Source organism: Benincasa hispida, chromosome 5, assembly GCF_027475165.1.
Source record: "Benincasa hispida cultivar pf3 chromosome 5, pf3_genome.v1.1, whole genome shotgun sequence".
Classification (NCBI taxonomy): domain Eukaryota; kingdom Viridiplantae; phylum Streptophyta; class Magnoliopsida; order Cucurbitales; family Cucurbitaceae; genus Benincasa; species Benincasa hispida.
Window position 1 is genome coordinate 45,022,472 of NC_143482.1, and position 16,411 is coordinate 45,038,882.

The 16,411-nt window shown below is 32.6% G+C and overlaps 1 protein-coding gene across 1 annotated transcript; it reads left to right on the forward strand.

Annotated features, from left to right (window-relative positions):
- Positions 1-4,044: 4,044 nt before the first annotated feature.
- On the forward strand, positions 4,045-5,850 carry LOC120078475 (scopoletin glucosyltransferase-like). The gene has a single exon (XM_039032744.2). It carries the CDS (start codon positions 4,239-4,241, stop codon positions 5,679-5,681), a length of 1,443 nt encoding a protein of 480 aa, XP_038888672.1. The 5' UTR covers positions 4,045-4,238; the 3' UTR covers positions 5,682-5,850.
- Positions 5,851-16,411: the final 10,561 nt, after the last annotated feature.

Consider the following 16,411-nt stretch of genomic DNA (forward strand, 5'->3'; position numbering starts at 1 on the left):
TATTTATTAACATTTTTATTATTTTTAATATAATTTAGATACATTGAGTTTTCAAAAAAATTCTTCTTTAATATTTGTACTATTTAAATCACATAATTAGAAAAAAAATTTAAAAATATGGAATCTAGATTTGTTAACCAAACATATATTTTTTTAATTCAAATGAATGTGAAAACATAAAATTGAGACCTAGATTATACCAAATATGTGGCCCTTAACTACTGTTTGCGAACATGACCATTTTAAAATGAAAGCAATATTTGACATGACAACGTATTTTTATTCATTTCAAAATTACTCTCAAATATATCCTCATAATAGTTGAGATTTGATGTAACATTTATTTTATAATATCAACGATCTTTATAGTTTATAAATTTATTAGAGAAATTTTCACAGATAGAATAATGTCAAATTATTCACAGAACTAGCAAAAAAATACTCATAAATTTCTATCAATCTCTATCAATAATAGAAGCGTATCAGTTTTTATCACTCATAATATAGTGATAACTTTTATTAGTTTAATCATTGACAGACACTGATAAATTTCTATCAACGTCTATAAGTATCTATCCGTGACAGATATTTATAACAACGTCTAACAAGTATAATTAAATTTTGGCTATTTGGGTAAATATTTTTCCTTATTAATCTATTTTTTAAAATCCCCCACATATATTATCAGACACTTTAAATACAACTTTATTATTTAATGAATCTTTTCAAATCAATAACCAAAATTCCAAAAAGGAAAAAAGAAAAAAAAAAAAAAAAAGAGAAGGTAAATCTAAGCCCTACAATTGAGAAATAGTTAACCCCACAATTATTATTATTATTATTTTGTAAAAATGACTAAATGCATTTTCTAATAGAATACCTGAATTCTATTGTGGCAATAATACAGTTCGATAGTCTTAAACTACCTAATAAAAGCCTTCAAAACAGGAGTTCATCAGGGTAGATAAACGTATCAACCAACATATAATTTTAGACAACTTCAGTGTAAATCAATATATTGAGAATGTGAATATTGTTAGTTTGACAAGTTTCAATCATACCATATGTTTTAATGATAATAAATAAATTCATTAAGATTTAGTGTTTTAAAGTTCTATGATTTCAACTCACTTTGAATTTATTTAAATTGGGCATCAAATGAAGGTCAAAAGAAGATTTGAAAGAAAAATTTGATGTAGTCAATGATGTGGCAATAACATGTCAAGTGTGGACAAACCCTAAGATGACACGTGGTAGACGAGATGAAAAGAAAAAGAAAAAAAAAAAGAAGAAAGATGAGATTACTCGCAATCAAATAAAATTATAACTAGAGATGTACATGGGTTGGATCCGATCGAATTAGAGAATTTGTTCGAACCAACCCAAAAATTTAGAACGGTCAAATTTTCAACTCTACTGATTCTATAGATGGACCAACCAAATCCAACCCAACCCATCAATTTTTGGGTTGGTCGGCGGGTTGGGTTGTCCGGTCAAGTCAGCTTACTTGTACTCTCAAAGGGAAAGCCTTCTCCCAGGCTTCCCACTGATGGAACAAGCTTAAACCAGTTAAAATTGGTCATGGGGTGTGGCCAAATTGCTTGTACTCTAAATTGACTCAAAATTTGCTTAAATCAATCGATGTAAGAACAAGATCTACAGCTGGAGAAAACACAGAATTAACCTCTTGTTAATAGGTTCACTATTTTAGCTACATTTCTCTTTCCCAACACTCATGCAAGAAGGGCACACGAAGAAGCTGAAAAATAGAACTAATCCCAAAAAAAAGAAAATGACCCCCCAAACTCATACATGAGATGCAAACAAAGAAAAATTGCATTCAAATTAGACATACCCATATAGTACATATATACATAGCCATCTTAGACTCAACAGAAGACCGTGATAATGAGAGAGATTCTGCACTGAGGTGAGACCATGAGGCGTGAGATACTGAGATGAGGGGTCTGAGTGGGGTGAACAAAATGAACACCCTAGGTTAATATACATGCAAAATTCTTATAAACCGAAAAATCACGAAAATATTTACCTTTTATAACAAGAAGCTTCTAAACCTTTTTTTGCTATAAAATGTAAATATTTAAAAAGATTCGGTATCCTAAATTTTTTTAATTTGTAAACAAGGAAAATATGGGAAAAAGGGATTTCCTTCCAAAATTTGATTCTCAATTTTTTTTCCCTCCCTAAATTTAATTTCCATTATTTTCTCTCTATTTAATCTTAATCATTCGTTCGTTTTACCTTAAAACCAATGGTTGATGTTAAATCACTCATATTTTATGATCATCAATCTTCGTCCTTCTAGGCACTTCTTGAAAAAAAACAAAAAAAAAAATTCCAACAAACATATTCCTTATTTATTCATCCTCCAAGTGCTAAAAATTCATCTATCTCTCATTCTTTGTAATTTTTACAAGTGTGATCTGTGTGAGAAAATTGTTGGAATGTCATAGAGCAAAACTTGTGAATATTAAGATTAAAAAAAATATATTAGAACCTGAATCAATGAAGTATCCGAGTTTTTCTTTAGTGTAGGTGGGAAAAAAAAATTGTGTATGTTTTGTTTTCACCTACAAGAGAACTTTTCTAAGTGAAATAAGTAAGGAGTTTTAGAGAGGACATAGGCATATTATCGAACCGGTATAAATTTCGACATCTTCAGCTTTTTTTAGAACTCCTTTTATTTTGTACGTCATTTCTTTTCTAATTTTTATATTGCATGTTAGGATTGATTTGATATTTTACATAATTGTGATATTAACTATTACTTTAAATTGGTTGCTTATAGCTAGTTTTTTTTTAATTAAATTCAAGTATCGTCGTACAATTAGATTAATAAATTTGCAGGTAACTCTATTCACCCCTCTAGTATTGTCATTAGATCTACAAATATTAGTCTAGACCAAAGGTATACTAAAAAAAAAAAAGTCCCCTCTCATCCCCTTTCCCCTAAAAATGAGATAGGTAGAAATCTCATAAAATGACTCAAGATATTCCAACAATGACACATAAATTTTTTGTTGACAATATGTGGGATGCACAAAACTTAAGGTCATACTTAGTACAAGATTTATACCCATGGAGCTTTATCCATATTGGTTTGTATAACGTTAGTATTAATATATTAATAATGATTAGGGGTGTTCAAAAAACCCAATGACCTGAAAAATTTGATCAACCCTACCCAATCCGTACGGTTCGGATTGGGTTATTAATTCATCTGGGTTGGGTTGAATTAAAATAAATGAAAACTTCATGAATCAGGTTGGTTCATGTGTTCACAAAAAATAACTCGAGCCAATCTAAACTAACCTGAATTTTTTTATTAGTATTAAAATGTATGCATTTTTACTTCCAATACAATTATATATACATATATTTAGTTTAATTTTACTTAATTTCATAAGTTTTTTTTAAAGATTATTTATTATTCATTAATGGTTTAAAATAATTTTTTAACATTATGGAAATAAGTTTTTCATAATATAATTAAATTGATTGGCTAATCTTATTTCAATAAGTGAAAATAATTAAACAATTTTTTTTTACATATTAACATGTTACTTCTTTTTTAAATAAGAATGTAAACAATGATCTGAGTAACCTGAACGAATCCAATCAAAATATTTCATGGTCGGGTCGGGTTCATTATTTAATAAAGATGGTTTGTGTTGAAGAAATTTATAACCCGAACTATTGAATTGAATCTAAAAGATGCTTCAATCCAATCCAACCTAACCCATGTTCATATTTATAGATTACTTATTTCTTTTTTTCTTCCCCATACCCGAAATAGTATGTTATAAAGCTGTCGTGCTTACTTCTAGCCTACTATAATCTTTCTCTTCTCTATTCTTACCATCAAACTATTTGCGAAATTTTATTGGCTGACTTGTTCGTTGCTAAAGAAGCTTCAGAAAGTGCGATATCAAATTAACCTCTTTAGATATCAAATTTGAAAACAAAAATTTCTAGCTAAAATTGTCATATAAGGATACAAGCGTAAGGATTCTAAATTGCTTTTTCAATATGTATAATTCATAAATTTAAATTTAAGGACACATTCCAAGATTTTTTTTCTTTAGGGAAATGGAAAAATGTATACGAAATATCAATTTCCATCCACAGAGCACAAAGTTCTTCTATATGAACTCTGTAACCTCCTCTCTGTTCTTCATCTCCATCCTCTTCTTTAAACTCTCTTCTATAATAAAGTAATGTGCAGCCAAAATGGGTGTGAGCTTCATATGTTTCTGTTCCCATTCATGGCTCACGGCCACATGATTCCCATCATCGACATGGCCAAGCTCTTCGCATCTCGCGGCGTCAAGATCACCATCGTCACAACTCCTCTCAATTCCATCTCCATTTCCAAATCACTTCATAATTCCAATTCATTGATTCACCTTCTTCCCCTTAAGCTCCCTTCTGTAGAAGCTGGCCTACCAGATGCTTGTGAAAATGCCGACTCCCTTCCAAGCCTTCATTTGCTCCCCAAATTCTTCGCTGCCACCACTTTGCTTCAAGATCAGCTTGAACATGCTCTGTTGCAGTATCGCCCTCATTGTATTTTGGCTGATATGTTCTTCCCTTGGACAAACGATGTCGCTGCTAAAATTGGGATCCCCAGGTTGATCTTCCAAGGAACTAGTTGTTTCTCTCATTGTGCTTTAGAGTTCATTCGAATCCATGAGCCGCACAAGCGTGTTTTGTCCGATACAGAGCATTTTCTCATTCCTTATCTCCCCGGGGACATTAAGTTAACCAAAATGCAACTCCCTGCACTCGATCCCGAGAATATTGAGAATGAATTTAGCAAATTTATAGCCAAGGTTGATGAGTCGGTATCGTGTTGTTATGGGGTTGTTGTGAACAGTTTTTACGAGCTGGAAGCAGAGTATGCAGATTGTTACAGAGATGTCTTGGGAAGAAAGATGTGGCTAATTGGCCCACTTTCATTATGCAACACTGAAACTCAAGAAATCATACACAGAGGAAGAGAATCCGCCATTGACGAGGATGAGTGCTTGAAATGGCTCGATTCCCAGAAACTCAATTCGGTTGTGTATGTGTGTTTTGGAAGTTTGGCTAAATTCAACTCTGTTCAGCTTAAAGAGATCGCGATTGGGCTTGAAGCTTCTGGGCAAAATTTTATTTGGGTTATCAGGAAAGGGAAAGAGGAAGAAGAGGCAGAGGAGCGAAATTGGTTGCCAGAGGGTTACGAACAGAGGATGGAAGGAAAAGGGTTGATCATAAGAGGATGGGCGCCGCAGCTTTTGATATTGGATCACCCGGCGGTGGGTGGATTTGTGACCCACTGCGGGTGGAATTCGACGCTGGAAGGGGTGGCGGCAGGGGTTCCGATGGTGACGTGGCCGGTGGGGGCCGAGCAGTTTTACAACGAGAAATTGGTGACGGAGGTTCTGAAAATTGGAGTTGCTGTTGGGGTTCAGAAATGGGTGAAAATTGTGGGAGATTTCGTTGGAAGAGAAGCTGTGGAGAAGGCGATTAGGAGAGTAATGGAGGAAGAAGAAGGGGAAGAGATGAGAAACAGAGCAAGAAAATTTGCAGAGAAGGCGAAGAAGGCGGTTGGGGAAGATGGATCGTCGTATTTGACTGTAGATGCTTTGATTGTGGAATTGAAATCTTTGGCCTTTTAGATGTGAATAGTAACTGAAATGTATGCTACCGTTTCCGCATCTTTATATGTTCAACATGATATGGGTATATATGGTATATGGCAAACTTCTTAAGATTAATAATTAAGAATATAGTTATTTTTTTAGAAAAAAAATTGCCAATATAGTAAAATTTACTAATTATAAACTCTATCGCCGATAACTTCTATTAGTGATGCTCTTTCATGGATACATTTTAGAATTAGATTAAAAATTTTTGCATTGTACTATATATACTAATACTTTGTATTTGAATGCTTTATTTGCAACTACCTCTAAATAAATTGCTACATGACACATTTTCTTTGGAAGTTATCTAATGGTACAATAGATTAGTACAATCCTTATTGCATTCATGTTTTTCTCCGTTTCTAAATATCTTTTCAAAATTCTATCATTTCACGAATCCTCTAAATTCCATAAATAATAGATTAAAATCTTTAAAATATACAATAGAATACATAATATACTTATCCTCGACTATCTCTTTTCCCTATTTTCCTCACAAGTCCTTTTGGAGATTGGAATTGCAATTAATTGGAGACCCATCAAAATTTCTTTTCTCCATATTGGTAGGTATTTTAATATTTGATTTATGTGTTCGCAAATTGACTGTTAAGGTATATTTGATATCGATGTTTTTACCTATGGTTAGATACATTGTAGAACTCATTCAAGTGTTATCCCATGCCATGAATCTCAACTTGTGCCATTCAAGCATTTGTGAGTTCTTCAGCTTTCTTGGAATCTGGGTTTACTTATTATGCAACTGTCTGAAAAAAATTAAAGGAAATATTGTTGAATAGTAAGCCTATTTAACAAAAGCTTGTAAACAAAACTAGGAAATGGCCTATTTAACCCCCCAAAAATAAATTCTACTCAAAAGTAACCTCAATTTTAAAATCTATCTTTTTAATCTCTTTTCCAACTTTTCAGAATTTTAGTGAAGGAATCTATCTTGTAAAAATACAAATTTTCACCTCAATTGAATTCAAAAAGACAAGTCTTATCGCAAAAACTTCATCTTTCCATGGAAGTTAGTATTTTCTACTTCTTTTTCTCTTTGAGTTTTCAACTATTGCTGGACTCTCTTTTCGCAAAGACTCCCCTAGCCATGTAAAAAAAACTCATCTTTCATGGTCGTTGAACATCTTCCATTTTCCTGTCACCCGATTCGAATTTTGACAAAGGGTACTCAAGTATCTTTTTTATTTTTTTTCTAAATGATTAATCGATTTTATTATTTATAGGGGGAGTCTGTGTGATTTCTGGTAGAAATGTGTAATGAAAAATCCAAAACTTGAAGAATATAAGCTCATACATCAATATCAAGAAGCTGTTTCACATTTCTTTAATCTTTACAGTTAGTTATTGTAACTACTTGTATCGGAAATAATATTTAAACTCATCATTTATAAATTTTAGATACAACAACGAATACAAAGCTTCAAAAAAAAAAACTTGAGCAGCCTGTAAAGAAAAAAGGGTCTGTGACTTAGCTTCATAATAAAACTATCTCCTTCCTGTGGACGTAGGCTTTCATAGCCGAACCATGTACATCGCAATGTATTTCCTTCTTCTCTTTTCATCGTCTACAAGATTCGTCTATCGTTTACCTTTTCTCTTCATTTCATCTAGTAAAATAGAACGATTGTCTACCTTTCTTTAAAGTAATCGTCTACATAATTACGTGAACGGTCACCTTCTTACAAGTAATCGTGTACACGATTGCACGATCAGCCATCTTCCCTCAAGCAATCGTCTACTCGACTGCACGATCATACACCTTTCTTTAGAGCAATCGTCTACACAATTGCATGATCGTCTACATCCTTTCTTCTGTCTTCGTCTACCTGATTGTAAGCTTTCTCATCGTTTACTCATAAACAATCGCACACATCAAAGAAAACTTATTAGGGTTAGAACAAAGAAAGAACACAGAAAGGCGATAGATCGAGAGAATCAGAAAGAAAGAGAGAGAGAGAAATTTCATTTTGCACCCATAAAAAAAAAAAAAATTGTTTTCATTTTTCCATCAGACAAATTTCAGTGGGATCATCCACGTGCTAGCCATCAGCTGAAAAATTGTGGTCAATTCTCAACCTAGTTCTCTACCAACCAAGTATTTGGGGCAAAGAATCCGGGCTTCAAGAATTGGGTCAAGGTAAAAAGGCCTTTTATTTTTCATCATTTGAGCTAACATTGTTTTTCTTTTGCAGAAGCAGGCCCATAGAAGAAAAAGCAGACCTACAAAGCCTATCATTGTTTTATTTTAAAGAGAGAGATCCAAAAAAAAGAGAAGGATTCAAAAGGAAAACAACTCGAGGCATCTGTTGTAAAGGGTTCATTTATTTACTCAGATGCCTTAGCCTTAAACGATAAATCTAATCATATAAACCCTCTAGGTTAACATGATTGGATTTTAGACTCTGGATGCACCTACCATATGACATCAATGAAACCCTGGTTTAACACCTTTAAGGAAATAGAAGGAGAAATGGTTTATATGGGTAATAACCAAGCTTGTAAAATTGAGGGCGTTGGCTCTGTTTCCATGAAACTCAAAGATGGAACTATCAAACTTCTTAAGAATGTGAGATATTTTCCTCTACTTAAGAGAAATATAATCTCCTTAGGCATGTTAGATGCTATAGGGTGTGAATACAGGGGTAAAAGAGGAACTCTTGAGGTACTAAAGGACTCTAAAGTAATCTTAGTTGGGGAAAAGGTAAATGATTTGTTTGTGGTCAAAGGGGTAGAGATGATGACTAGAGCTTATGTAGCCACCACAAATGAGCTTATTGAGACTGATTTATGGCACAAAAGACTATCTCACATAAGTGCCAAAAGCCTAGAAGTCCTATCTAAGGCATTCTTTCAAAAGAATTAACCTTTTGTGAGCATTGTGTTTTAGGGAAAGCCACGAGACATAGTTTCACTAAAGCACAACATACCACAAAAGCTATCCTAGATTACATACACTCTAACCTATGGGATCCAGCCTCTACACTTAGCCTAAGTGGCTCTAGGTATTTACTTTCTTTTATTGATGATTTCTCTAGAAAAAGTTGGGTCTACTTCTTTAAAACTAAAGACCAAGTGTTTGATAGGTTTAAGGAATGGAAACTCATGATAGAGAAACAAACATCTAAAGAAATTAAATACTTAAGAATTGATAATGGGCTGAAATTTTGTAGTGAAGAGTTCAACAAATTCTGTAAAGAAACAAGAATTACTAGGCATAGGACAGTTAGATACACTCCTCAACAAAATAGAGTTCCTGAAAGACTCAATAGGACAGTCATGGAAAAAGTTAGATGTATTTTATCTGATGCAATTCTAAATGAAAACTACTGAGTAGAGGCTGCAAGCTACATAGTGTACACCTTAAATAGGTGTCCACATTCCTCCCTAAATTTTTTGACTCCTAAAGAAAAATAGACCTCACATCCACCTAACCTAGATAACCTAAGGGTATTCGGATGTGTTGGTTACATACACCAAAATCAGGGGAAATTAAAATCTCGGGCAGTAAAGTGTATGTTTGTAGGCTTTTCTGAGGAAGTAAAAGGTTTTAAAATGTGGAACCCTACTAAAAAGAAGTTTATCAGAAATAGAGATTTCACCTTCAAAGAAAAAGAAATGTTTATGCAAAAGGAAAGGAGATCCTATGAAGTTCCTAATAGCCCTAACACCACTAGGATTGAGGTAGAGTCACCTAAAGCTTCTTCCACTAACCAAAACCCTCCTATAGATTTAGAAGAAGAAGAGGATATCTCAAATGAGACCATTGGGAATACTGAAGCTACCCCTGACCTAAGTCATTATTCTTTAGCTAGGGATAGACAGAGAAGAATGATAGTTCCTCCTGCTAGGTATACTGAAAATAGCTATATGAACCTAGTTCTAAATGCCACAATAGCTTCTAATGACCAAGAACCAATTACTTTTGAAGAGATAGTTAGGTCTTCTATTCAAGTTATGTATGAAGAGATGGAGTCACTCACTATCAATAAAACCTGAACCCTAGCTCCTCTTCCTAAAGGTTGTAAACCTATAGCTTTTAAATGGATTTATAAACCAAAGGAAGGTTCTATTAAAGATGAAAGGCCTAGATATAAGGAAATGTTAGTGGCTAAAGACCTTACTTAGAGAGAAGGAATATACTATACTGAAATCTTTTCACCAGTAGTGAAACAAACCTCTATTAGGTTTCTTTTATCACTAGTTGCTCAATATAATTTAGAACTAGATCAACTAGATGTTAAAACTGCCTTCCTACATGGAAGGCTAGATGAGGTAATATATATGGTTCAACCTAAAGGATTTTAGGAAAAAGGCAAGGAAGACCTATTTTGTCTCCTAAACAAATCAATATATGGTTTAAAACAATCCCCTAGATGCTGGTACAGGAGGTTTACTGACTACATAGAGAGTATAGGTTTTCAAAGGAGTTCCTATGATATTTGTACTTATATCAACTCTACTACCTATAAGGACAAAGTCTACTTATTACTCTATGTTGATGATATGCTACTAGCTAGAAAGTCTAAGGAGGATTTAACTCATGTCAAAAATCTCCTAAAGAGAGAATTTGACATGAAAGACTTGGGTTAGTCTAGAAAGATCCTTGGGATTGAAATTCAGAGAGACAGAACAATCTCAACCCTAACCATAAGTCAACTAAGCTACTGTGAAAAGGTTATAAACAGATTCAATATTGCAAATGCAAAACCTGTTACTATTCCTATTGCTACACACTTTAAACTTTCCTCTGAGAACTCACCAAAAGAGACAGACATTGAACATTTGACTCAAATGCAATCGGTTCCATACAATCAAGCAGTAGGGAGTCTAATGTACTTAATGATCTCTACTAGACCAGACTTATCGTACAACACTAGTTTAGTCAGTAGATACATGTCTAACCTTGGAAAAAGACATTGGGAAGCAATAAAATGGATTTTAAGATATCTTATTTGGTCTAAACAGTCAAAATTAACATATCAAAGTACTAATGAATTAAATTTAGAACTATATGAATATGTTGATTCAGATTTTGCAGGTGACCAAGACAAAAGGAGATCTCTAACAGGTTATCTATTCTTATTTGTTCCTAACTTGTTATATTGGAAAGCTAATTTACAGTCAATCATAGCATTGTCAACCACAGAAGTAGCGTATATGGCACTTTCAGAAGCAATAAAGGAAGCTTTGTGGTTAAAAGGACTGATGAAGGACTTTGGTATTGATCAAACAGTAGTTAAAATCTACTGTGATAACCAAAGTGCCATTCACCTTTCTAAAAACCCTCAGTATCATTCAAGAACCAAACCTATAGACATCAAGTATCACTTTATCAGAGACAGAATAGAGAAAGGAGAAATCGAGGTGCTAAAAGTTCATACCACTGAGAACGCAGCCGATATGCTTACCAAACTTATGAGTAAACTCAAGCTTTCAAGTTGTCTTAGTCAGATCGGGTTTCTGCTTCCTGGAAAGGGGTGAAGATATGTTAAATCGTGAAGGAGAAGAAGTTGTATGTTGAGCTTAAGGTGGAAATTTGAAGAATATAAGCTCATACATCAATATCAAGAAACTGTTTCACATTTCTTTAATCTTTACAGTTAGTTATTGTACCTACTTGTATCAGAAATAGTATTTAAACTCATCATTTACAAATTTTAGATACAATAACGAATACAAAGCTTTAACAAAAACTTGAGCAATTTGTAAAGAAAAAAAGGGTTTGTGACTTAGCTTCATGATAAAACTATCTTCTTCCCGTGGACGTAGGCTTTCATAGCCGAAACACATACATCGCAGTGCATTTCATTCTTCTCTTCTAATTGTCTACAAGAATCGTCTATCGTTTACCTTTTCTCTTCGTATCGTCTAGTAGAATAGAACGATTGTCTACCTTTCTTTAATGCAATCATCTACACGATTGCGCGAACGGTCACCTTCTTACAAGCAATCGTGTACACGACTGCGCAATTGTCCTCAAGCAATCGTCTACTCGACTGCACAATCGTACACCTTTCTTCAGAGCAATCGTCTACAGGATTGCATGATCGTCTACATCCTTTCTTCTACCTTCATCTACCCGACTGCAAGCTTTCTCATCGTTTATTCATAAACAATCACACAGATCAAAGAAAACTCATTAGGGTTAGAACAAAGAAAGAACACAAAAAGTCGATAGAGAATCAGAAAGAAAAAGAGAGAAAGAAATTTCATTTTGCACCCATCAGAAATAAAATTATTTTCATTTTTCCATCAGAAAAATTTCAGTGGGATCATCCACGTGCTAGCCATCAGCTAAAAAATCGTAGTCAATTCTCAACAAAGTATTTGAGGCAAAGAATTCGGGCTTCAAGAATTGGGTCAAGGTAAAAAGGCCTTTTATTTTTCATCATTTGGGCTAACATTGTTTTTCTTTTGTAGAAGCAGGCCCATAGAAGAAGAAACAGGCCTAACAAAGCCTAACAAAACCCTTTTTTTTTTTTATCAACGACGTATTTTCCATTTCATCCTTTGAACATTAACCAATTTAAAAAAACCTGTAAAATATATGGGGTAAAGGGGTAAATGTTTGTCTGAGTTTGTTTTCATATTTTTGGGTGCATTAAGCTCCACGAGACAAATATCTCATGAAGTTGTTGCGAATATTTGTCTCATCAAGTATTTGCAAAAGTGGGAAGTTTATAAAATAGCTTGAAAGCTCTCTGTCATTTGTCTCGTAGTATTGTAAGTTTGTTTTGTGAAGTTACTTGACGACGAGACAAGAGACAAAAATCAACTCTATTTTACAAGAGACAAAACTCAGTCTTTTGTCTCATAAAGTTGAGTTGATTTCTGTCTTTTATCTCATGAAGTAACTTCACAAGACAAACTTATAAGTTTAATGAGAAAACGACAAACTATCTCATTTTCTCGTAATGTTGTAAGTTTGTCTTGTGAATTTCCTTTACGAGACAAAAGACTTACTTATAAACTCAACTTTACGAGACAAAAGATATCTGTAATCTCGTAAAATTGAGTTGATTTATGTTTTTTGTCTCATAAAATAACTTCACAAGATGTTTAGAACATTACGAGACAAACAATAGAGAACACAACTCAAGCTATTTTGCAAACTTTACGAGATGTTGCAAATACACCCAAATAACTTTGCTTATGGCTCTTTGGCTTCTTTCTCGTGAAGTTCGTCCTTTTTAAGGGTTTTTTCTTTCACTAGGGGTTTTAATGTTGTGTCATATTCTATATTGAAAAAAATTGTGAAACTGAAACTTTCTAATTTAAGATATAGATATTCTATATTTAAGATCGGTGATTTCATATTCAAGGAAATTGAATAACCATTTACTGAGAAAAAAAAATTGTATTTTTACGTGGTGGGTCCCTCCACTTAAAGTTTGAAAAGTTGGAAAAAAGGTTAAAAAAAAAAGTAGAATTTAAAAATGAGGTTACTTTTGAATGGGAAAAAACTTTTTGAGTCAAAACTAGCAATTTTCCAATAAAATTCCAACTAATTGTCAGCAGTATTTGAAGGGATCGAATTATATTGATAAATAAAATTGTACAGCTGTCTCTTATACCAATTGAAGGGATTGAATCCCAATGGAAACGGACAAATGCCGTACGTTTTAATTTTCAATTTTATTATAAACAGAAGCTTAGAAAAACATATAAAAATATATATATAAGATAAATAGTAAATCAAATTACACAACATATTTTGAATAAGAAAAAGGGAATTTTTGTGAGAGAATTCACGGAAGAAATTTTTTAGAGAACTTCCAGAGCATGGGTTTACGTGAAGCCTCAAAAGGAAGACCAAGATTCTCTCTCACTCTATCAAAACGTGAAAACCAAAATCACGTACAATGGGAAAAAACTTGAGGATTAGTAGAGAGGAACTTCCTCCCGTTTATTTAAAAAACAAATAATAAAAAAATTATTTTGAATTTTAAATAAATAAATAATATATATAATAACAAACTTTATTATATATATTAAAATTGTATGCTATATCACATATAACATAACCTATAGTTTATAGTATATCACATAATATATTACCTATAATTTATAAATCTCTCACATAATCTATAGAATTAATATGAATCAAATTCACATTAATTTTAACCTTTAGTTCTTATATGAATCATATTCAAATATTAATTTCTCCCAAAAAATTTTATATTACATTATATTAATTATGTCTCATATAATTAATTATAATTAATTATATCTCATACAATTAATTCCCTTTAATTAACTTGAACAATTCAAATTAATCCAAAATTAATTTGATTCTCATTAATCCTAATTGAGCTTACAAGAGAACTTTGTGAACCTATAGATTGAAGCTCCAATGGTACTTGATTAATTAATTAAACTCTTTAATTAAATTAATCAACCTCCATAACTGTCAGTTATTCCACTAAAGACCGACAACTGTACTCTTCGTACTATAGATATCCTTTTGTGTCCATTGAATATAACCAAGTAACAGTGCATTAACCATTCACAAATTGCTCATAATTACAACTAAGCCAAAATTATTGTTTTGCCCCTGTAGTTACATCTAACTCCGTAAGTACACTGATACTTCTAATGAACAATTAGTTATAGGCCAACTATAACCAAACCCCTCTTTGATCAGGAGAGGATAAGGTGCCTCATTGTTCAAGTCTAAGAATCAGCACTTAAGGATGCAATTTCTCTACTTACTCTAACAATAGGGAAGGAGTGAATTTCTTCTTGTGTAGTGTTTCCAACTCTTCAATCCGATGAATTCCCAAAATGATAGGCATATGAGTCAGTGAAACTGACCATTCTCACTCATGCAAATCAAATAACCATCTTCATAGGCAGGAGTTCACAACTCACTCAAGATTCAGGTCAAGTCAATTATGGTCATTCTGATGAAATGTAAGTCTCTTCCAGCAACGGTGTTATAAGAAGAGACTACTCATTTTGTGATCTAGTCTTATACAAACTCTTTGTATAAGATACCCCTCGTTGTCTCCACATGAATGATTAGGATCAAATCATTTGTAGCACTTTACAACATTTGTAACAACTACAAAGCAAGCTGTATCCATAATGTTACCAGGATAAGGTACCCAACCTTATCCATCTACCACAGACCGTTCAAGTTATCATTTAAACATGATTCATCTGTATGTCTCTACATTCAAATTTATACATTACATAAAATAACCTAGGACATTAGTTTATTGGATTGAATGTATGTTCATAAAATGACAATTATTTTATTGATAATAATTTGTTTATAAAGTTTACAAACTACGGAAATACAAAAAGATTTAGGACATCAATCAAACGGTATTATTCACGTGGAACTAAAATTTAGTTAGCTAGAGATGGTTAAGTTTGTGTATAGTAAATTATGATTTCAAATCAAGCGGCTGATGTTAAAACCTAAACTTGGAAACTAAGATATATATAAGTCGAGAAAAGCCAAAATTTGAATGGTCCAACAACATAGATTTCAAGAATTGGAATTTCCATTATGGTTATTTAAATTGGCTTCCATATCTTACGGCTGCTAAACATGCCTATCACCTTTACTATTTAGTTTTAATTGTGTATTTGATGTATGTTAAGTTTTTACCATCATATAAATTGGATATCTCATTATTATTGTATCGACTAAATGAGAATAGTCCATTTATATAATCAATACCATATATTTGCAAGAATTTTGGTGCAACAAGTCTCATTTTATCTCTCATTATTTTGATTCATTTTTCTTATATGTACTCATTTGTATCCTACATGTTTGACAGATCTGGTATTTAGACTACTTGATCAAATTATCTCACGTGTTAAAAATGGTTTTTATTATTCTTGAATTACTCTTTCTATGACATTTTTCAATAGACTTAGGTACAAAATTCCCACTTTCATAAATTATATCATGATCAACATTATATGCAAAAACATTTTCAACTTATATAAGTGTGGTTCCATATTTTCCTGTCATGACATTTATTATTATCTTCATTTACTTCAAATAAGTAACCATATTCAAGATTTCTTCGAAATATCTACATTCTCATATTTTCATTATTGACTATTTCTTTTTTGAGAATCTTTATTTTTGAAACTTGTTGGTCTATCAAACTTAAGAGGTGTTGTAAACCTTTTAGTAGAGACAACTTGGTGCATTGAAACTCAATCTACTGTACATCAAACGTGTTGTAGACTCATCATTATTATCCTTAGTTTTTAGATGTCTCAAAATTTTGCTAATATTATCTGTAATGGCTCTAAAATGGCAATTAATCCAAGGATTTTCCATTTTCTATATTGGGATTGTATAAGTTTGGATTACGAAACATTTAACCTCTCCTTATATGAATTCGTTAATTGAAGAGATTGATATTTCACAAGATGATCATATACGACTCGTCTAAATCTTGAGTGGGTTATGAATTCTTGTCTGTGAAGTTTTGTCCTTTCATTTGCATGGGTGAGAATGACCCAAGTAGCCAATTTAATAAGTCTACCATTCTTTGGACTTGACAAAATAGAGAGCAGAGAACATAATTTCACAAGATAAAATTCACTCCTTCCCACCTAGGGTAAGTAGATTAATATTTCTCTTAAGTGTTGATTCGGAACTTGAACAATGGGGTCTCATTTTCATTAGAGAATCATTGGTACTTAAGGTGCAA